This window comes from Penaeus vannamei, chromosome 33 (assembly GCF_042767895.1).
Source record: "Penaeus vannamei isolate JL-2024 chromosome 33, ASM4276789v1, whole genome shotgun sequence".
In the NCBI taxonomy this organism is placed as follows: Eukaryota; Metazoa; Arthropoda; class Malacostraca; order Decapoda; family Penaeidae; genus Penaeus; species Penaeus vannamei.
This window is the reverse complement of record NC_091581.1, coordinates 13,177,453-13,199,952: the sequence shown is the minus strand read 5'-3', so window position 1 is coordinate 13,199,952 and position 22,500 is coordinate 13,177,453. Positions and strand designations below refer to the sequence as shown.

At 39.6% G+C, this 22,500-nt stretch overlaps 3 protein-coding genes across 6 annotated transcripts in view; 1 reads left to right on the top strand and 2 right to left on the bottom strand.

The window, feature by feature from the left end:
* LOC113823503 (recQ-mediated genome instability protein 2) overlaps positions 1-3,547 on the top strand; it is a 28,582-nt gene extending 25,035 nt beyond the window's left edge. For all 3 annotated transcript variants that reach the window (XM_070145143.1, XM_070145141.1, XM_070145142.1), the window contains exons 3-5: positions 1,269-1,366; positions 2,048-2,129; positions 3,185-3,547. In XM_070145143.1, coding sequence (XP_070001244.1) covers positions 1,269-1,366; positions 2,048-2,129; positions 3,185-3,357 — 353 coding nt within the window. In that variant the 3' untranslated portion in view covers positions 3,358-3,547. The remainder of the gene's footprint in view (positions 1-1,268; positions 1,367-2,047; positions 2,130-3,184) is intronic.
* Positions 1-22,500, bottom strand: part of Dmtn (transmembrane and coiled-coil domain 2 protein Dmtn) — a gene marked incomplete in the record, with an annotated part of 195,061 nt that overhangs the window by 57,393 nt on the left and 115,168 nt on the right.
* On the bottom strand, positions 3,566-13,205 carry Sf3b6 (splicing factor 3b subunit 6). Of its 2 annotated transcripts, none has more exons than XM_027376158.2 (4): positions 13,130-13,205; positions 4,689-4,807; positions 4,178-4,307; positions 3,566-3,956 (listed from the first exon to the last, which is right to left on the bottom strand). In XM_027376158.2, exons 1-4 carry the CDS (start codon positions 13,154-13,156, stop codon positions 3,855-3,857), a joined length of 378 nt encoding a protein of 125 aa, XP_027231959.1. In that variant the 5' UTR covers positions 13,157-13,205; the 3' UTR covers positions 3,566-3,854. The 2 variants fall into 2 exon arrangements, with proteins under 2 accessions (XP_027231959.1, XP_070001245.1); XM_070145144.1 differs by lacking the exon at positions 13,130-13,205 and adding an exon at positions 6,297-6,524.

Below are 22,500 nucleotides of genomic sequence, written 5' to 3'. Positions count from 1 at the left end.
ATCTCATGTCTTTCAGTGACAATCCTGTGGGGTGACCCTAAAAGCATTGGCTTGGGTAGATCAATAAAAAATCTGTATATATGAGGATGTAGAGGGGGCTCAGGCCCATCTCACAGAAATTAACCCACTAATACATAGGTACTAGCCTATTCTGTACAAGGAAACTTGGGTTGGACCTCAAGAAAAGATTACTGAAATGCTACATCTGGTCGGTGTTGATGTATAGCTCTGAGTCCTGGACAATAAGCAAAGCCATGGAGGGGAGACTTGAAGCTGCCGAAATGTGGTTCTACAGAAGAATGCTCAGAATTTCGTGGAAGCAGGTGATGAATGAAGAGGTGTTGAAGAAGATGAAAACAAAGAGGCTCTTGATTGACACCATCAAAAAGAGACATTGGACATTTATTGGAAATTTGCTCAAAGGGGACCAGGGTATGGAGCTGCACATCATTGAGACTGAGCTAGTTAGAAAGAGAGCGAAAGGAAGACAGAGCATGAAGATGCTCGACTGGATGAAAAATAGATTGTCAGTGCAGAAGGAACAAGATCTGGGTGAGGTTGCGAGAGACAGAGATAAGTGGAGGAGGAGAAAAGCCGCCATGATTCGTCAATGGCATGAACATGCCATAGTACAAGAAGAAGAAGAGTACATAGGTGAAGGGTAAATGCAGCAGTTAGCTTTCCCTAGTAGTAACCCCATTGGTTTGATTTTTAAGATCTTTCCTTCCTCCTCTATTCATTTTTTCTCAGCCTCCTTGTTTGATTTTATGTAGCAGGTTTCCACTTAATTTCAATATATGGTAAAGTAAAAAAAACAACAACAAAGGATTATTTAGCAGTTTGATTAACCAGGCGATGCCCAGGTGACATGTATACATGATTCCTCACATGCTTCATCACCAAGGAGTCAATTATTAAACCAACCTGATACCAGTTTACACTGTCCCTTGAATATTTGGGATTTTCATAGTTTCTTAGGTATTGTTAATTATATTATAATAACATTGCATATCATAAATGACATTAATAGTAATATTTGAAGTATCAACTTTTTTCCTGAAAATTCTAGAAATGGGTAAATGGGTGATACCCAGTAGGCCTAGGAATTGACTCCTTGGTGACTAAGTGCTTGTGAAGCAATCTGTTATGTAAACAAAATTAAGAAAAGAAAACTGCAGTGGCCAGTGCATACACCCAGTGTCAGTGTGTTTAAAAAGTCCAATATAAAGACCTAACAGTGATACATAAGTATGATTTTACATTTCCAGGTGGAGCATGGAGGTACAGTAAGGCTGGCTTAAATTTCACCGTATCATTAGTGTGGGTACAAGGAAAGGTGATATCTTTTACTGAAGACAAGAAGCAGGTTTGTTATATTAACTGATGTGTTATTGTAAGACCAAAAAGGCAACCAGTACTTATTTTCTTGGCTGAAAGAACATTGATTTTTAGATAAGTTGGTTTATAATTGACTTTAACTTCACAGCACTACTTTTTTGTGTGTGTGTGTGTCATGTGTGTGCACATGTGTGTATGTGTGTATGTGTGTATGCATGTGTGCATGTGCCCAGTCAGACATGATAGTTTCTGGAATTGAGGTTGGGTGATTTAATCAGATGTAGTTGCATTATACCATATTTAGTAATAATGGAACTCTAGTAACAGATAACTTACACTTACTTTATATATCTATCTCATTTAAAATTTAGGGAAATTGCTTTTTCCTCAGACACATCTTTCATGTGATATATAGATTACTTATAAGACAAATATTAAATTTTAAAAAATGACTTGTGGCTTTATAATGATATTTTGTGTTTTTGTTTAGAGATCTGCTACTTTAAGGATGACAAAAAATGTATGTTATTTGTTCATATTTCTTCTTCTGAGATGGATATGGAATATCATCCATTTGCATGTAACTTACAATTTATATACTTAATTTGTAAGACATTTCTGAAAATGTTCTGTTGCATAAAAATAACTATCCATTTTCTAATAATAGTAGAAAAATTAATTGCTTGACACGGTGATAATAATTTTTCAGGTAATCTTGCAAGATGGAAATACTAACATCAGTATTACAAACTGTCATACCATTCCTGGTGGAAATGCCTGGATTTCACAAGGTTAGTTAGTTTTTGATGATTCCCACTGACATGATTCTTAGCCAAGACATTTAAATCAATGCTGTCTAGGGCCACAAGTGATAATAATTCCAACTATTCCTAACACACAGGGGGAGCTGGTAGCCCATGCCATTTCATTGGTCAAACAAATCTGTCATATTTCCTCTATATGAAAAAAAAAAAAAAAAAATAAATGCAAAAAAATAACTATATGTAGAACTGATAGTCAATGTGAAAAAGGTCATGATTTTTTCTTTCTCATTCATTGTGATTTTTTTTTCTTTTTTTGTTCCTTTATTACTAGTAGCACAAATATATTTCTTCAAATATGCATGAGATGTTCATGGTATCAAGCTACTTAACATTCTCAGAAATTACCATGGTATACCAACAAATGAGGGAGCTTGTTGGTCTTTCACCCAGTCACACGGGGATGACATCCTTGCACATCCTTCAAGCGAGGATTACAGCTTCGCGTGATGCATAGTTAACCTTACTCTGAGTTGTGCACTTGAAACACTTATGCTCTTGCTTGGCCCTGGGTGCAGTTTTTGAAGAGAAAAAGACCCTAAAATTAGGTTTAAAGCCTCTTTTTATCCTGATTACCTAAGATATTGTTTATATCACAGCCATTTATTCACATTCACATGTGTTGTTTGGTATTGATCTGGGGCTCCTGTCGTGACTGGGTAAACCTTTTCATAGTGGGTAAATTTTGACTAAAATTTAGTGAGTTCAGGGAGGGTTAGCACACACTGTCCCTGGGCTATTTATAGGTTGATGGATGGGCTCCTAAGGCATCATCCTGGTCATTAGGATTGGGCTCACAACGTGATTAGATATTTGTAGCTTTCATCACATTATGATAGGGCATCATCCAATGTGAATGGTTATGCTAATGATTTAATTCACTTACTTGCACAGGCTTTACTACCGAGATATTTCACTTCTCTTCAGACTGCAACTTTCCCTTTATCTCTTTCTCACACATATTCCCAGTATATAAATGTAATAATGTTATCTGAGTATGGCATTCTATTTTGATCTCCCAAAAGGCCAGTATGTGATGGTAGTAGGTGAGATGCAAGAGGAATTAGATGGCACAAATGCCATTCGTGCAATCAAGATGGCTGACCTTTCTTCCAGTAGCGTACATGCAGCGACTTGGAGGAATGAAGTTGCTGAAACCAAGGCCTTAATGCGTGAAAATGTAAGCTTGTGCTCCTGATGGCTTTCTGAATATAGAATACTGAAAGATAGATATTGAAATTATAAAAGAAGAAAAAAAATCCTCATAATGTTTGTTAAAGACCTACAGCATTCTTGTTACATGTTCTGACTCTCTGATAAATGCATAATACACTGAATTGTAAAAATGCAAACTTCAGATTTTTTTTAAATAAAAATACTTTGAATGAGATATTATTGAAAAACCCTTTACATATATATATTTTTTTTATTTCAAAATGTTATACATAGAATATTGTACTTCCAGTGAAAAGAGAAATAACAAAAAAGTGCACTAGGCTGTTGCAATCAAATAGAAATAATAGACCTTTTACACTTTTAAATGTTTTTGTTGACTTTCCTAAATTTCTAATTATTGTACATTAAACAATATAAAAAGGATCTCTTGACTAATCCTGTCTCTAATGATGATATTTCTTAGAAAACATCCTCCCTTATTACAACAGCAAAATAAAAATCAGATACAAATATCTATGTTCAATTCTTCTTCTCATCTGTGTTAATATTGTACTTTGTCTTCACACGATCCAGTTCTGCTTGCTTCTTCTCAGCATCCATTTTTTTGAAAGCCTTATTACTCTGTAAAATGAGAAGGTAAGTATAATGAGTACACAAATACATTTCTAATTATAAACATCAGGTCACTAGTGTCCCATATCTCTTTAAAAACATATGTGACCACTGCTAGTAAATAATTGTACTAGTATATAACTGACATGTAGGTCGAATATGTTCTACTTCACAACTATGTTATCCAGTTCATAAAGTATGTGTACTCTATGTAAAATTAACCCCCTTACCTGATAGTAGAGAACAACCAAGTATCTTCCACAGACATTGAAACCAGAGAGATGATCACACGCATTTTTCGCATCAAAAATGTCTTCATAAACAACAAAAGCTGTACCTCGTGTCTCAGGGGTGTTGCCTCTACAAAAAAAAGAAAAAAAAAAAAAAAAAGAAAAAAAAAAATAATAATAACTATAAACATTCATGTTACAACAATGGTGTGGCTGTTGAAAGGGAAGATAATAAAATGAATGGTATTATTTATCAGAATATATCCTTAAAGTGACAATGACTGACTGTATACAATAATGCAGCTTTTGGTGACCTTTAATAACGGAGATTACAGTAATACCTGATATGGCAAAGAAATATTTACTTTGAATGAAAATTTAAAATTGAAGAAACTTTGAACAGAATACAAAATGAATCATAGAACAGCCACTTGTACAGGGCCCTCTTGTTGAATATATTTTGCTATATCATAAAGGCAAGTTAAAAATCTAATGGATAAATCATACTTACACTCTAATTTGTCTGATGGCACCATATTTTCCAAAAATATCATACATTTCCTCTCCTGTGATTTTGTAAGGCAAGTTTCGCACATAGAGTATGCGGTTAACCTCTGGAGGCAGACGAACCTATAGAAAAATATCATTTTATATAAATATTTGAATAATAATAGTATCAGTTTTAATATAAACATATGTACATGCCATGCCCACAGTGAATTTAATTTATTAATTGTTTTTATACATAGATGGCTCTATAAGCCAATTACAAGTACTACCTGTCTCACCTGTACCCTTTTTCTTGATTTTCAAAAAAAAAAAAAAAAAAAAAAAAAAAAGTATCTAATATTGCTGTTACTAATGCCAATAACACTACAATAATTATAATGTTTTTCATATAAATAACAGCATCAATATTGATAGCATTAATTAAGAATAACAAAAAAGCTAACTCAAAGGTGAAATCAGGTGAAGTCACAAGCTTTACTAATTGACTCCTTTGTGGCTAAGCACTGGTATCAATGCACAGAGACATTTCACAGAGCAATACTACTGTGAACCAAACTTTCCTGGAGACTTTGGGTTAATCAAATGAGAGTGAAGATAAAAGTCCTTTGCTATCTGACAATTAATCTACTAGTTACATAATGCACAATACTATAAAGAAAATAATAACTAAAAATAGATGGCATTTGGTGATGCTATAACCAACTTTGGCCAAACCACATATGCTTCTTTACAATGCAGCTCCGGTGCCACCAATTTGCTTCAGTGAGATTTGGCATGGAATTTTTTATATCCATGTTAAAATTATTGTTGTTGACATAATTATGATGCTTTAATAACATTAATAGAAAAATAAAAAAAATAGAGAATCTTTCAAAAATCAAAGAAAAGAAACAGGTATTTGGTAGGAACAGTAATTGACTCCTTGGTGATTTATACTGTGCGTAAAGACAATCAATAAACTAAAAGACACAGCGGACATGGTATTTGTTCTTGTCATCCCATCAACCTTGGGTTAAAGAAGGCCCATCAGCACATGTGATTTAATTGGATGTCACCCATCATTAGTGACAGTTTTGAAGATGTGATTAGATATTACCCATTGTGAATGGTTTACCCCAATTATGAAAGCAGCCCCTAGCACCACATTTAACCATGTGTTGACGTGTGCATAAAGCCAATTGCTTGTGGGAAAAATTAGAAGCAAGGGTAGCATAAATTTACCCAGCTCTCTATGCTCATGGCTGCAGCATAAATGATTCTTCAGATGAAGAGCTTATAAGCTAAATTTTGAGAGTCTATTTTTAGTCAAGGACTACAGCTATGGACAAATAAGCACATTAGTGTTCTGCGCAGGCTCAACTGTGCATAACAACGACACATTCCAGAATGAGGGATAGTCTGTGATGCTGTAATTAAGCCCTCATATTCAGACATACTTAACATTAACCCATTTGCCCCAGGATTATTATTTTGGCTAGTGGCCGCACAAACGGGATTGTTGGCGCCAATTAGCAGTTCCTCCATTTGCGCCTGGTTCTGTTTGGTAGTTTGCGGATACCATTTGGCACCTAAAAGTTTTTTTGTTATCATTCTAAAAACTTTTACATACCAGTGCCATTAAGTTCAATGATTCGATGGATGCCACTACTAGAGGAGACAAACAATCTCTGTCCGATTAGCCGACAGTGAACTGGCATCTCACGTCTGCCAGCCAATAAAGACAAGCTTTTGTACACCACAGCCAACAATGATCGGCTGACGGTTAGAGATACTGGTCTGGCTCTCTGTTTCTCTGTGTCACAAGTGCCTTTGAATATGAGTGAAGACGACATCACAGCATGACTGAGTTAAGGGGAAAAGTCGTCAGTACGATCATGAAATTAGTTATCCAGTCCTCCTTGCTTTAGTTTTTTAGCTAGGTAATTAATTATTTTACACAATGTGCATGGATATGTGATGCTTGAGCACAAGAAATTTTATTTAAAAAAGCTACGTAAATTTTTGCGCTTAGAAAAAAAAAAAAAAAAGCAAGATGATAGAATTCAAAAATTATGTAGTAATTTCTTTATAGTGAATAGTATTGCAGTTACCTTCTGACCAGAGTTAGTCAACAAATAGGAGTACCAAATGTAGCATTTATGTAAATCTATCTGAAATGACAATGTTTCAGTTACCTTGCAAAAAAAGTGCTTTTTTGTCAGAAAATCGCCATTAATTTCTTCATTAAAAAATTTACTTGGTGGAAATAATGCATGACTTAGCTACAGTTAGTAGATACGAACTGGACGATCATTTTGCAACAAGAATTATTAAAATCGCGTAATTACATACAAAGTTAATTTTACTATCATGCATGAAAATGTGATTTTGAGAAAATAAGTTTTTGTCATTCATCTTCATTACACCATAAAGGTCATACCAATGATTACCAAATGTGAATATCTACTTAGACAATTCCTTGGCTTTTAATAGGAGTCCTGTGGAAGAGGGTCAGGCCTTGTTCAGGTAATTTTAGGTCATCTTTATATAAAGGTTAGGTTAGGTTAGGTTAGGTGGGAGTGTTCTCTGAAAAGTATACTTTCAGATGTCAAGGCTCCTGGTTCCCTGTCATTTACATATCATAGTACATCATAAATCATATATTTTGCATTTCTTATACATAAATGACATATTGCCAGGTTTTCAACAGGTTGAAAACAAAACGTGTACTCCCGACAACTTTATCAATCACACTGTTCTCCCATCCTTGCTGCTGCAGCCTGCCTGCTGAACGCAGCTTAAACTATCGTACAACAGTATCATACCAAAGAAATTTGCAAAAACAGCCCAAAAAATGCTGAAAATACAAGAAAAACAAAGCATGAAGCAAAAAAGGGGTGTGGCAGCATGAGGGCATTTAAATACTCCAGACATTTAAACCGCAGAAAGGAGTGCGTTACGCATCTGGCAACCGGCGCCCGGGGTGCGTTATATGTTCATGTATCCGCACACAAAGTTTGAAAAAATCATAATTTGTGACCCGTACCAACGACTCTTCACCTTAACCTCTTACTGATGGGCACGGCTATAGACGTCATAGAAATCCTACCCTTCATGACAGGACCTGTGTATGTGTCATGACTTGCTCTAGTGAGTGAGCAGACAGGCCAACTGTACTCAGCAAATGCCCTGGTGGAACAGCTAGATGGCTTCAAGTAGTTGCCGGAATGAGTGAAACATAGAAAATTCATGTCCCATCAGTACAGGGGGCTATTAGGGTGGGTCAAAAAACTTGTTATAGCACATACTTTAGCTCATGGATTGGTCTGCTAGCCCAGGTTTACTGATCCTCTCTTGGTCTTCTTTATGGATAGGATCAGGAGATTCCACATATCCACTGCAAAACTCTAGACATTAAACTCCCTTAAACTTGTCAATCACAGCAAAACTACTGTTTTTTTGGTTGATATCCTATAAATATCTAAAATTCAAAAGTAGGAACAAAATGAACCTATGTACACCAGGCCATAAATGGGCAAAATATATTCTTAGCCATAATTTAACTTGATTTGAATCTAACTTTAATATATGTGTTTTTCTTTTCTAATACTCTTACATATATCATTTAAGCATGCTTGACTATATATTTCCCTTCCCCAGAAACAAAAATTATAAAACAGAAATGATACCATTATATATTAACTGCTTTAATTTCACGATTCTCTCTCCAATAAAAGCCAGAAATTCCCTATTACCCTGCAATTTCCCTAGTAATCTTTCATGCTCTCCCCTACTGTTGGGACTAAATGTGTGGAGCAGCAAAATTCCTACATGTATAATTGGTAGAACAATCCATTGATACCTTATTTATCGTAAGTGCATGTATGTAAATCATAACAAATACAGGTTGCACTAAGTTCAGGCTAACTGATGATGGTATTCTGTCATTAATACAACTAATAGTATGCAGACACAAACAGTATTGCAACATATAAAAGAAGAAAAAAAAAAAAATATGCTGAAAGTGCTACTCATAGACTAAATCCACTTGGTACTATTTTGCTATACATGCTGAGGTGAAGACAATATCTGCCTGGAAGTTTTGTTGCACAGATCCCTAATCAACCCTACCCATGGGCAGTGCCCAAAGAGAACACCCTGTTGGCAGAGCATAAAAGGTACTAGGGAAATTGCAGGGTAACATATGAGTAATGTATACAGTATCAGCCCCCATCCTTGCAATGGAACAAAGAGAAACCTCCATGTATTTAGAGAACATACAACTGACATGCAGGAACACCTGATGCTGAGCCTGTCTGATGCTATCTCCTGCCATGAATATGTGGAGGATTCTTTGTTTCCTGGGGGGTGGGGGAGGCCCTCATGGAGGAGGTCACAGGGGGTACAGCCCCCTTTTATTAAACAATAGTGACTGATTATGTGTATGTTATTTATATTTTAGGCACAGGATAGAGTTACGGCAGCTGTATTCCCTTCTACATATTCTAGAGTTATGGCAGTCCACTGCATGCCATAGGCCCATACTTTTAAAACCTTTCCCCAGTGCTGGCGAAAGGTTTCGCCGGGCGGTCCAGAATTTCGTACTATTAAAATCATGCTTGGCGAACGTTCGCCAGGGCTGGCGAAAGATCATATTGGAACAGCCTGGCGAAGCAAAGGCACGAGAGCTGTTTAAATACCATTTTCTTGCTTTCAAATTATAAATTAGTAACATATTTGTGTATGGTATGATGTAGGAATCACATTTAAATTCTAAAATATCTTAAAATCATAATTTATTATGAAATAACGTATATACGTATTTTTTTCGAGACCTTCGATGTTCCAGTCGAGAGCTCAAGACATCAGTTGTATTCCTACCCCCCTACCACTACCCCCCACCCCCGAGATGACTTATTTAGATTTAGGTTGTTGTTATTTTGGTTGTAAGGATAATGTTCTTTTCACAAATGTTACTAGAAGTGTTTTGATGTTGGCATGTTTACTTTTGGCTATAGAAACATAGCTGTAGTGCTCCACCGCCCTATAATGAGGCATGTCTAATGATACCCTTGTAGGCCTACAGTTCAATATCTTATATCAGTTAGGAATAGTAAAATAGTAATTTTTAAACTCTTTTGTTAAAGTATAAAGTTATTTTTTGTATAAAAGTATAAAGTTGATATAGTATAGTATAAAGTACTTTTAAAACCTTTCGCCAGTGCTGGCGTTCACCTGGCGAAGCTTCGCCAGGCGAACATCTGAATGAGGGAGGCCTTACTTTTAAAACCAAGGCAGGTGTTCGCCAGGCCTGGCGAATGAAAGGGATCGCCAGGCGCTAACATCTTGGATTCCTGCTAAATCTAGTGCTTCGGCGAATGAAAAAAAATGCGAGAAACACAAATTTGTTACATCTGCAGTGTGTTATATAAACATACAAGTAAATATATATTGCTGGCACATAGCAGAGATTTTTTTATATTATATTACCTTACCTTACCTTCCTTATATCATATATATTACCTTACCTAACATAATCTAAGCTTAATTATTAACCTCGGGAGAAGACGATAATATTATATCCGTAATAGCCTCACTTTATACAAAGGAGTTAAAAATTAATAATTTTACTATACCTAACCGATATAAAATAGTTAACTGTTGGGATACAAGGGTTAGGTTAGGTTAGACACGCCTCATTATAGAGCAGTGGAGCACTACATCCATATTTCTATAGCCCGTAGTAAACATGCCATCGTCAAAACACTTTTGGTAACATTTGTGAAAGGAAAATTATCCTGACAACCAAAATAACAACAACCTAAATCTAAATAAGTCATCTCGGGGGTGGGGGGTAGGGGTAGGGGGGGTAGGAATACAGCTGATGCCTTGAGCTCTCGACTGGAACATCGAAGATCTTGAAAAAAATACGTATATACGTTATTTCATAATAAATTATGATTTTAAGATATTTTAGAATTACAATGTGATTCCTACATCATATCATACGTAAATATGTAACTAATTTATAATATGAAAGCAAGAAAATGGTATTTAAACACTGGATAGGGAGGGCTCTCGTGGCTCTCGTGCTCCAATACGATTGTTCGCCAGCCCTGGCGAACTTTTAATGGTACAAAATTCCCAATCGCCCGGCGAAACCTTTCACCAGAACTAGCAAAGGGTTTTAAAAGTACGAGCCATAAAGTTAACCTTGTTATAGTATAAAGTGTAGTGTAGCATAAAGTATAAAGTTAACTTTGTTATAGTATAAAGTTATTTTCAACTTCTTTGATATAGCATAAAGTTAAATTTTAACTCCTTTGTTATAGTATAAAGTGAGACTATTGCGGAAACAACATTTTCGTCTTCTCTCGAGGTTAATAATTAAGTCTAGGTTATGTTATGTGCACTGCAGATGTAAACAAATTTGCGCTAGATTTAGCGGGGTAATTGTTGAAGACCGCGACGCACCCTCGTCGAAAAAAAAAATTTGTTTTTCTGCATGAAATCCTATGATTTCATCGATTTTCGGCGTTGTTTCTATTGCGAATGAATCGTTCAGGAGATCGAGTACCATTTCTCCATCGACGATCTTGATTTGATAGTCCCGTTAGCAGGGGAGGGCATGAAGTATATCAGGGAAATTATGGGGTAAAACAAGCTTAAATAAGAAGAATAACAATCAAAAATGCGTAAAACTAGCACAAAAAGCGCTTAAAATCGGCCAATGAAACTCTACGGATGTAACCGCCATCTTTGAAAGTTTACGGACTGACGCGAAATAAATAAAAAACTCTACGGGAACCCAACCCACATTTCGGCAAAAAACTCTACGGGAATTCACACGTTCCAACCCCCAAAAACGTATTGACCAATAAACCAACCAACCTAATATATCAATATAAATTGCCGTGACTAGGCGTGCCCTTCGGGCACTGCCCGAGGGGAGGGTTGATGGGGGGCAAGCCCCCCAACACCCCCCAGGACACATTCTCTCCACCACGGTATGTACGGCAAGACAGAGCTGCATTCACACCGTAAAATAATAAACCAAATACCTTTATATCAGGAAACGTGAAACTTTCGTTTCTTTGTACTGTTGGGATTGCTTCGATTTTAATCACCTTTTTCGTCCTTTGGAGCTCTTGATGGGCTCACATATAAAACTGGGATGGTTACTGAAGTCGAATTATTCTTCGATGCCACTGTAAAGGTCTTAAAAAAGAACCCAGAATCAACACAACACTGGAAACGCAACATTTCTCACCGGCTTTCAATCTCGAAATGAGCGGTATGATGAGCTGTCAACCTGTGGCTGGCACAAGAAAGTGTGAAACACTCGATGCGCAGGATTCGATATGAGGGTATAGATAAATATAAAAATGTGCAAATGAAGTATAATAACATTACTAAAAGACTTTAAAGGTATAAATGCGTACCAGCAGACACAGATAATTAGCCAAATATCGTTTTGACAAGCGCATAATGATACACGGACTAGTTCGCGAACGCAAAAATGCGTTCGTGGGTCAGTGTCGTGTTTTTCCTAGCATGGTAAACAAGCTCATCGACTTTGAATTTGAAAGGCGGCCGCGCGTTATATTTTCGTCATTTAGCGGTGACTATAAGGCCGGTGCATCTTAAACTATACGCTATCCCCTTCTATTTTTCCCGCTCTGTAAGATGGCGGTGTCCATTTTCCTCTATCTACGCGCGTCGCGGTCTTCAACCTCTACCTTTAGCGGGAATGCAAGATGTTAGCACCTGGCGATCCCTTCACCCGCCCTGGCCAACGTTGGGTTTAAAAGTAAGGCCTCCCTCACTCAGAGGTTCGCCTGGCGTAGCTTCGCCTGGCGTAGCTTCGCCAGGCGAACGCCAGCACTGGCGAAGCTTTTAAAAGTACGGGCCATAATCTGGTCACTTTGACAATTACTTACGTTTGATGAGGCCTTTTCCCATTTCCAACCAAACCTAACCTAACCTAACTGGATGGGTTAAGTTGGTTATTCGCGTCGCCAGCCATTTTAGTAGAATGCGAAACGGGAACTCAATCATGCACACGCACGCTCAAAAGCCACTACCATAGCACTATCGCAGTTGATGCTCATTAGGGCTGCCCTAACAATACAGTGCGTATATATTATTTTAATCCCGTTTCCATAGACCCTTTCATGCCCTCGCATGTAATGAGGGAAAAGAATGTGGGGTTTTGGATGTTTCCGCTCAATAATTTCTGTATATCTGGATACTAGAAAGTGAGAATCCATCGAGGTAATTTAATGGTATCGCTTTAGGTCTTCATTAAGATTATTACGATGCAGTTGTTTTTTTTTCTATCTCAACGCAGTACTTCATTCAAAATCTACTTTCTATGTTTTTGGCATTCTTATTTCCGACACAAAGAGTCAATCTACCCTCATTACTCTTTAGAATTACCTAATTAGAATAAAAATCACTTACATGCGTCCTCTTCTGTGCTAACGCCATTGTTGACAATGTAAACGTTTGGGGAGCATGTGTGTAAAATTGATTTTTTTGTATATAAAGATCATGTATTATGAGGTAATATCTTGTTAATTAGCGGGTTCAAATAAGATTTTGCTCAAATATCTTTATAAATGATACATCCTCATAGATACATATGATAAGATCAAGTTTAGAGTCTACATCCCTACGAAATATCCTTGTTTATATTATTACCTTCGCGGTTTACCATCTCCTTGCCCCAACGATTTTTGGTAAATTGCCCCATATTTTGTTAGGAATTGTGGTACTAGAGATCTATAATTGATCATGGGTTACTTAAGGCATTAAACTGAGAAGTTCCTTGGTGTTTCCGCGTAATGATGAGGGACATGTTAACTATTTTATTTATCTATTTATTATACGTTGTTTTTGCTGTTCGTTTATTTATATATTATTTCGGATTTTTCATTTAATTTACTTGTATACCAACAGACCATTATATATCGATTGCCTCAGTCCTTTATCATTTTGCTCTCCTACAAGTTTATACTCGCAGGGTCACATTTCATGGTAATTTCCTTTGGCATTGTGATATTGGTAGGCTTAAAGAAAAACTGCAAGAAAGGATCCAGGGAATATAGACTAAAAAATGGTCTAAAACCCTATAAAAGAAGAAAGAAGAAGAAGAAGATATTGGTAGGCTATTTATGATATCCAGTCATGTTAGAGGGGAATCGAATGTTTTACTTAACCTAAGTTGTTATTAACTCAGAAAAGGCCAGATTAGTTAACAGAGAGTTATTGGTATCAATGTATTGCTTGTGATGAGGGATAATACGTAGTTTGAGGTAGTGGCGTACTTGGGCAATAAAACATTAGTGAAATGATAGAACGGTACAAGCCAAGACAAAGTCCTTCTATGGCAATATATGTGCAAATGCTTCCTAATGGTGCTATATGGAAAAGAACAGTGGAAATAGCCTGTATAGCTGTCGCTCATCTTGTTTACATTGCAAGGTTAAATACACTGACCACACAGCTCAATACTATGATATGCTAGAGGCATCTTTTCCAGCGGTTACAGGAAATGCGACACCTCTTGCGTGACAGGAATTAAGCAGACCGTTAATTTTAATCAAGTTGCCAGATGCATTCCTCATACTTTGGATATTTCATGCATACTCGTACTTATATTGGATATCTATAACATCGCACTACCCACCATAAGATATCAAAAGCCATCTTGGATATCATATTCCAAAATACTGTGTACCTGTCGGAAAAATAACCAGTACAGTAAAATAGTGATCCGTAAACCACGATCATTTCTATTATGTCACAGAAATGGCCGGAACTTAGAGGCCTGTCTCGCCTCTGATCACGAGACAGTTTTTGGTGTCATGTTGCGTCTCGTGACACCCTAATTGCCACCGGAAAAGATGCCTTAGGTCATTTATTACTATGTGCCTGTCTAAATGATATTTTGCTAATTATCAGTGTCTGCTGTTCTTCATTTATGCTTTCACCATCTTTTATGAATGTTATTTTACTTCCTTTACATGTTTTAACCCTTTGGATCTGATTGTGTCATGGAAATCGCCTTAGTCAAAAACCTGGGCAATGGGTTACAGAAATGGCTAACATCCCAGGCGTGCAGCACGTAGGCCGGGTGGGCATGAACACCCATAAGTAGTGACAAGACTCTGTGCCTCCCCTTTGCAAATTTATTTTGTGCAAACTTTTTTAGCTTTTTCACCATTTTCCAATGTCCATATTTATCTTTTGATTTCTTTTGATTTGCTTTATCCTGATGGTAATAGCTTACTTTCCTTACACAGATTCCATATCATCTCTCTGTGTAGCAAATAACTCATTTTTTCATAATTTTCAATTTTATGTAAAACAACGTGCACCGCCAGCCACAGCAGCCAGAAATACAGTGTGTTTCATGGAAATGGCGTCCTCTCTGGAGCCAGCACTCTTCCAGTCACTGCTTAAGCACGTTATATTCCTTATTCATTTAACCTGCCGGGGGGCATCATGTCATGCCCATTCCCGCGCCACTGGCTAGTTGGACGGAGATTGTTTTTCTCCGGTAGTAGCGGCTTTATTTATATGGTAAAGATTTTAGGCAATGGCCCCTATAATGAAGGTAAGCCTTCAAAATTTTAATATTTTTATAAATTTTAGCAAAATAAAAGCTTTTAGGTGCTAAATGTCGCTCGCAAACTACCGATCGAGCCGGGCGCAAACAGGGGAAACTACTGATGCGCGCCAACAAGCCCGTGCATATGTCCACTTGCCAAAATTTTTACCCGTCGGCGATGGGTTAATGATGGGAATAAGGCTAAAGCCTCCTTCTATGCACCAAATGAATCAAATCACACTCCAAAAAGTTTGTGCTTTTGTGGCAAGTCTTCTGTCACCCTGGCCTTCACTCATGACAGCAAGTTGCCTAATTGGAGGCATGCTCATGTCACCTGCCCCTAAACTCAATTCTTTCCAAAACGTGAGCACAATGTCATCCTGGTCTAATGGGTGAAGGTTTATTTATGGTTCTTTACAATAATCTTCTGCATATGCACATTTTTGCTGCTATGGTATTTGACAGTTCATGGAGACCATTCTGTGATAAAACATGGTTGGGAGTTGTGGCTGCTCTCTCAGAAGTGAGAAGACCTAGCAGTGGCACAGTCAGTATGGTTGGGTACACCTATTACTGGTTGGGCCGGAACAATGGTCATTATCTTCAGTAAGTAGCCATGGCCATCTCCAGCTGGCTTCAACCTTTGATGGTAGAGGTTTCTCCAGTTTACAAGTGTATTATGGCATTGAGACGGAAGCATGGTTTTGGCTTTGTGCCTCTTATTGTGGTGTATGCTCCTATCGATGTTTGTAAACTTGACAAGAAAAGGGTGTTTTTTGCCAGACACATCTGTGACAGACAAATACCCCCAGCACGACATTGTCCTGGGAGACTTCAATGTGGTATCTGGCTGTGATCGAGCTGGCTATGAGATGTCTGCATCACTGGACTTGGTATAGAGATACAGGTACTGTGGGCAAGGAAATCAGTGGATTTCCTGGAGGATCCTCTAGAACTGCAGGGTTTACAGGAGTGCTGAGTTCGTTGGCACCAACCATAGAATGGTTGTAGGGACCTTACAGATTCACTTCAGATCCCCCTGTCTCTTCAATGGCCACTAATGGATGTTTCACCTGGACTGATTGAGGGAGGTGGAGTGTGCATTGAGGTTCACCGCAGCAATCTCTGTTCAGTTTACAGTACTTGAAAAACCTGATGGACCCTGTGGGATTCCTTTAAGCGTGAAACAATTGATGCAGCACAAGAGTCCAGAGGCGAATGCCCAAGGACAAGGCAAAATTCCAACTTACTGGAGATACTGGAGGCCACAGATATCATGTTTGTGGCTCATCTGAATGGCAAATAGGAATTGTACTGTTCCTTGGTGCACAAGGATTAGACTGCTAGGAAAGGATAAGGAACAGTTCAGCAGGGATCTTGCTAAGGAGGTTGAAGGCCATTTCTTAGTAATTGACTTTCAACCTGCTTATCAAGCTCTAAGAAAACTGAACTCCAAGCCCTCCTTGCAGATGACTGCAGTCCACTCAGTGGATGGACAGATCATCTCAGATCATGTTGGGGTTTCGTGAGCAACAGTATCAAGTAGACCCTCCAGCAGTTAGTCTGGACACAAGCAGTGTTGCAATCCTTGTGCTGGACCCACCCATTAGTGAGGATCCTTCTGAAACGGATCCACAACCACCTACTAAGACACCAAAGACCAGAGCAGTCTGTTTCACTCCTGGTAAATCCACATATCCAAGTGCTTCAAGTCATTGTTGAGTGCTGTCATGAGTTTGGTCGTGGGCTGCTTGCAGCCTACATCGATCTCAAGGTGTTTGACTCAGTTCACTGTGATTCACTATGAGAGATCCTGAGACAGGTGAATTTCAACATATATTATTGGTGTGATATTGTGATAGCAAGCCTTTATAATGTTACTGAAAGTCCTGTAAAGTGTGGTGGAGGCCTGTCAAACTTCTTTCAGGTTAACTCAGGAGTGAGGCATGGCTGTGTCTTTGCACTAACACTTTTCAACACTTGTATGAACTGGATAATGGGCCTCAGTCAATACATGCTTTTGGCAAGGATGTTGAAGTCACAGAGAGCTTTATGTACCCTGGTAGTGCTGTCCATGTCTCTGGGCTGCCAGGCCAGGAAGTCAGTAGACATATTGGTCTGGCAGCAGGAGCTTTGAACTCAGCTCAATGGAAGTGAAACCTGAATGTTATCTAGTACTTTTGAGTTGTGTCTCGATGCTTTTTGTAACAAGTCCCTATGGCAGACCTTGGGGTACAGTTGGCAGGACCATGTGTCCAACTGATGAAGAGCTAGAGATTAGCCGAGAACCTCCCTAGCGGCTTGCCATAAGGTAAAGAGTGGATGTGTCTATGACCCCCCATCAGCATTAGCATGTTTGTTGATGAAGATCCAAAAATGAAGAAGAAACAAATTAGAAACCTATCAATTCAGACAGTAGATAAAAGTAAAGAAAAGTTTGGTGTTTGGCTATACAGAAGTATGTGGGTTAATTCTTTATGGTATGGATGTACTAAGCTCAATCTTATGCATACCAAGGTGAAAAGAATGTTTGCCAGGGAGTGTTGGAGGGCAGAGCCCTCCATCAACCCTCCCCTCGGTTAGTGCCCGAAGGGCACACCCAGTCACGGGCATTTAAGTTGTTGAATAGAGTTTGTGACGTAGTGTTAGGTTTGTTTATTAGTTTGGACATATTGTATGATTACCACTGGGGGTTTTGGATGGTGTGAATTCCCCTTTTCTTCTTCTTCTTCTTTTTTGGCACATCAGCATGTAGAGTTTCAAAGATGGCAGGCACATCTGTAGAGTTTTATTTTTTGTTCTATATTAATTTTATTTCAGCCTGTTTTACTGCAGAATTTACCTGATATACTTCATGACCTCCCCTGTTATCGGGACTATCAATTTAAGATTGTCAATGGAAATGGTGCTCAGATCTTCTCAATGATTCATTTGTACGAGAAACAATGCCCAGAATTGCTGAAATCAGTGGTTATCCTGCAGAAAAATATAGAAATTGTTTTGAAAGGAAGCCAGTACCCCTTTATCCATATTGACTGTCAAGAGTCAATTATCCATATGGGATATTAGCATTATTTAGGTATTTTGTTTTAGTATATCACCATGAGGCTTTCACAGTAAACAATATATAGAATTGATGAAAACTATAACACTTTTCATAGTGTTTTCATTAAAAATTTGCAATACAGAAATTATTTGAAATAGTATGATGACATTCTCAACAGTAATCCTTTATAGTGCATGTGTCAGAGACTAAGTCACCAACTCCACATCTACAAACTCATTCAATAGCCAAAGTTGTCGTGGATTTTTTTCACCTAGGTAGCCTATGCATGGCAAGACAGAGCTGAAACTCAAGAGGACCAAGTGGACTTAGACTGTTAGCAGTGCTTTTTGCAATCTTTTTCCTTTTTTTGTGGTGTTCCCATTTGTGTCCCCATTTGATTGATGGGGGCTCTTCCCACCACCACCCCCTGGGAAACATTGTCTTCACCGTAGTGTGCATAAAATGACAGAGATGAAGCTCAGGAGCACTGAGTGGACTTAGGCTGTTAGCAGTGCTTTCCGCATTCTTTATTCTCTATTTGTGGCATTATCATTCATGTCTGCAAATTATTTCTAGTACCAACTACTGCAACTTTTAGTCCTCTACAAGAATATCATCAATTTGTCCTTCCTTAGTGGGCCATACCACAAAGATTAACCAAAACAAGTTAGTAGCAGTGGGTTAGCAAAGCACCAATTTCTATCTTAACCCGTTAACCCTGGATTTTAGATTTGGCTAATGGCCATTAAGGGGGGATTGTTAGCATGCACTGACAGTTTCCCCATTTTCCTCCTGGCTCGTTCAGTAGTTTGTAGGAAACATTAGGCACAGTATATAATTTAATATAATAAAAAAAGAAAATGAATATGGAGGTTTACCTTTACTTTTGGTTTTGTTGCCTAAAAATCTCACCATAGAGATGATGCAGCTATTATCTAAGAAAACATGCTCTGTCCAATAGGCCAACGGTGTGGGAATGGTCGTGATGAGATGCTACCCTCTACTTGGTTCACAGCAGCCATGGCATGTATGTACATGCCACCTGGTGGCAAGGAGTTAAGGCCTTACCACACTAGCACTTTTTCAGTCAGTTCTTCCATGGCTGCATTAATTTTGAAGCTTCATTCATGCAGTCACCCCCTAGACAAAAATGGCAACTGTTTTTGTCTTACTGATAGGAGACGGACTGAGGCCCAATGTGGGGGATCACTCTTGCCTTGTACCTCAACCCTTGCCTCAACTAATCTCTCATGGTCTTTTCCTCTCTACCTTTCCTTTTCCTTCTCTTAATCCCCTTCTGTCCACATCCTAAAGTGTGAGAGCTGTGCTGAAAGGATGAAAGGCTAGCTTTGTGTAAATCCTAAACGGCCTTTGTACTCCATTTGTTAATCCCTCTTTACCCTTTTCACTACCATACTAACCTACAATGCTCTACAGCTTTTGACTTGTAACATATTTTGTCCAAATATGTGAACTCATCTGTAACTTTTTTGTCACAATACTTTATAATAATTCTATATGACCTTTTCTTACCTGGGGCTTTGTATATGTTGCTTAGATGTTGATGCAGGAGAATTCTTTCAATAAAGAAATAAGATTCTCTGACAGTGTTATAGGGTTGGACTATTTGCAATTGGAAAGATTTTGCAAAAATGCCAAAATTGATATAAATGGCCCTAAGTGTGATAGCCATTATGTGGAGTAAGCACTTGAGTCACAGCAGCTTTATCTTTGATGAAGGATTGTTTTTCCACTTCTCTTTCTCTCTCTAGAGAGAGAGTGAGAGGGTACACAGAGAGAGAGAGAGAGGGAGAGGGTTGAGAGTGAGAGGGTAGAGAGAGAGGGAGAGAGAGAGAGAGAGAGAGAGAGAGAGACAGAGACAGAGTGAGAGGGTAGAGAGAGAGAGAGACAGAGTGAGAAGGTAGAGAGAGAGAGTGAGTGAGAGGGTAGAGAGAGTGAGAGGGTAGAGAGAGTAAGAGGGTAGAGAGAGAGTGAGAGGGTAGAGAGAGAGAGAGAGAGGGTAGAGGGGGAAAGAGAGAGAGAGAGAGAGAGTGTGTAGAGGGTAGAGAGAGAGAGAGAGAGTGTGTAGAGGGTAGAGAGAGAGAGAGAGAGAGAGTGTGGGTAGAGAGAAAGAGAGCAGGTAGAGAGAGAGAGAGAGAGTGGGTAGAGAGAAAGAGAGCAGGCAGAGAGAAAGAGAGCGGACGGAGAGAAAGAGAGCGGACGGAGAGAAAGAGAGCGGGCAGAGAGAGAGAACGGGTAGATTGAGAGAGAGCGGGTAGATTGAGAGAGAGCGGGTAGATTGAGAGAGAGCGGGTAGAGAGAGAGAGAGTGCGTAGAGAGAGAGAGAGTGGGTAGAGAGAGAGAGAGCGGGTAGAGAGAGAGAGAGCGGGTAGAGAGAGAGAGAGAGCGGGTAGAGAGAGAGAGAGAGCGGGTAGAGAGAGAGAGAGAGCGGGTAGAGAGAGAGAGAGAGCGGGTAGAGAGAGAGAGAGAGCGGGTAGAGAGGGAGAGAGAGAGGGCAGAGAGAGAGAGAGAGCGGATAGAGAGAGAGAGAGAGCGGGAAGAGAGAGAGAGAGAGCGGGTAGAGAGAGAGAGAGAGGGAAGAGAGAGAGAGAGAGAGGGAAGAGAGAGAGAGAGAGAGGGAAGAGAGAGAGAGAGAGAGGGAAGAGAGAGAGAGAGAGAGCGGGTAGAGAAAGAGAGTGGGTAGAGAGAGAGAGAGAGAGTGGGTAGACAGAGAGAGAGAGAGAGCAGAGAGGGTAGACAGAGAGAGAATGAGAGAGGGAGGGAGGTAGAGGGAGAGAGAGAGCGGGTAGAGAGAAAGAGAGAGAGAGATAGCAGGTAGAGAGAAAGAGAGCAGGTAGAGAGAGAGAGGGTAGAGAGAGAGAGAGGGAGTGAGAGGGTAGAGAGAGAGAGAGAGGGAGTGAGAGGGTAGACAGAGAGAGACAGAGTGAGAGGGTAGAGAGAGAGAGAGAGAGAGTGAGAGGGTAGAGAGAGAGAGAGAGTGAGAGAGAGGGTAGAGAGAGAGAGAGGGTAGAGAGAGAGTGGGAGGGTAGAGAGAGAGAGAGAGAGAGGGTAGAGGGGGAGAGAGAGAGAGAGAGGGTAGAGGGGGAGAGAGAGAGAGAGAGAGAGTGTGTAGAGGGTAGAGAGAGAGAGAGAGTGTGGGTAGAGAGAAAGAGAGCAGGTAGAGAGAGAGAGAGAGAGAGAGAGCGGGTAGAGAGAAAGAGAGCGGGCAGAGAGAAAGAGAGCGGGCAGAGAGAAAGAGAGCGGGCAGAGAGAGAGAACGGGTAGATTGAGAGAGAGTGCGTAGAGAGAGAGAGAGTGGGTAGAGAGAGAGAGAGCGGGTAGAGAGAGAGAGAGAGCGGGTAGAGAAAGAGAGTGGGTAGAGAGAGAGAGTGGGTAGACAGAGAGAGAGAGAGAGCAGAGAGGGTAGACAAAGAGAGAGAGAGCAGAGAGGGTAGACAGAGAGAGAATGAGAGAGGGAGGGAGGGAGGGAGAGAGAGAGATAGCAGGTAGAGAGAAAGAGAGCAGGTAGAGAGAGAGAGAGAGAGAGCGGGTAGAGAGAGAGAGAGAGAGCGGGTAGAGAGAGAGAGAGAGAGCAGGTAGAGAGAGAGAGAGAGAGCGGGTAGAGAGAGAGAGAGAGAGAGAGAGAGAGAGAGAGAGAGGGTAGAGGGTAGAGTGAGAGAGAGAGGGTAGAGTGAGAGAGAGTGAGAGGAAAGGAGTGGGTAGACAGAGAGAGAGAGAGAAGAGAGAGGGTAGAGAGAGAGGAGAGAGGGTAGAGAGAGAGAGAGGGGGGGTAGAGAGAGAGAGGGGGGTAGAGAGAGAGAGGGGGGGTAGAGAGAGAGAGGGGGGGGTAGAGAGAGAGGGGGGGTAGAGAGAGAGGGGGGTAGAGAGAGAGAGAGGGGGGGTAGAGAGAGAGGGGGGGGGTAGAGAGAGAGGGGGGGTAGAAGAAGAAAGGAAAAAGAAAAGATTTGCCCATAGCGTGTACTCATGTGGATTTGCAGCCTTCTTCTTCATATCGCGATGGTTTTTGATACACAAGCGGTCTTAGTTTCTTCGGAGATGATTAGTTCTTGCTTCAAGCTGAAAGGTTGAAGTTCACACCACCTGCCACCAGACTATAAAAGGTGATAAACTCCTTCTATATAGTGTAGTTAAATTACAGGTGGCGGCTAGTGA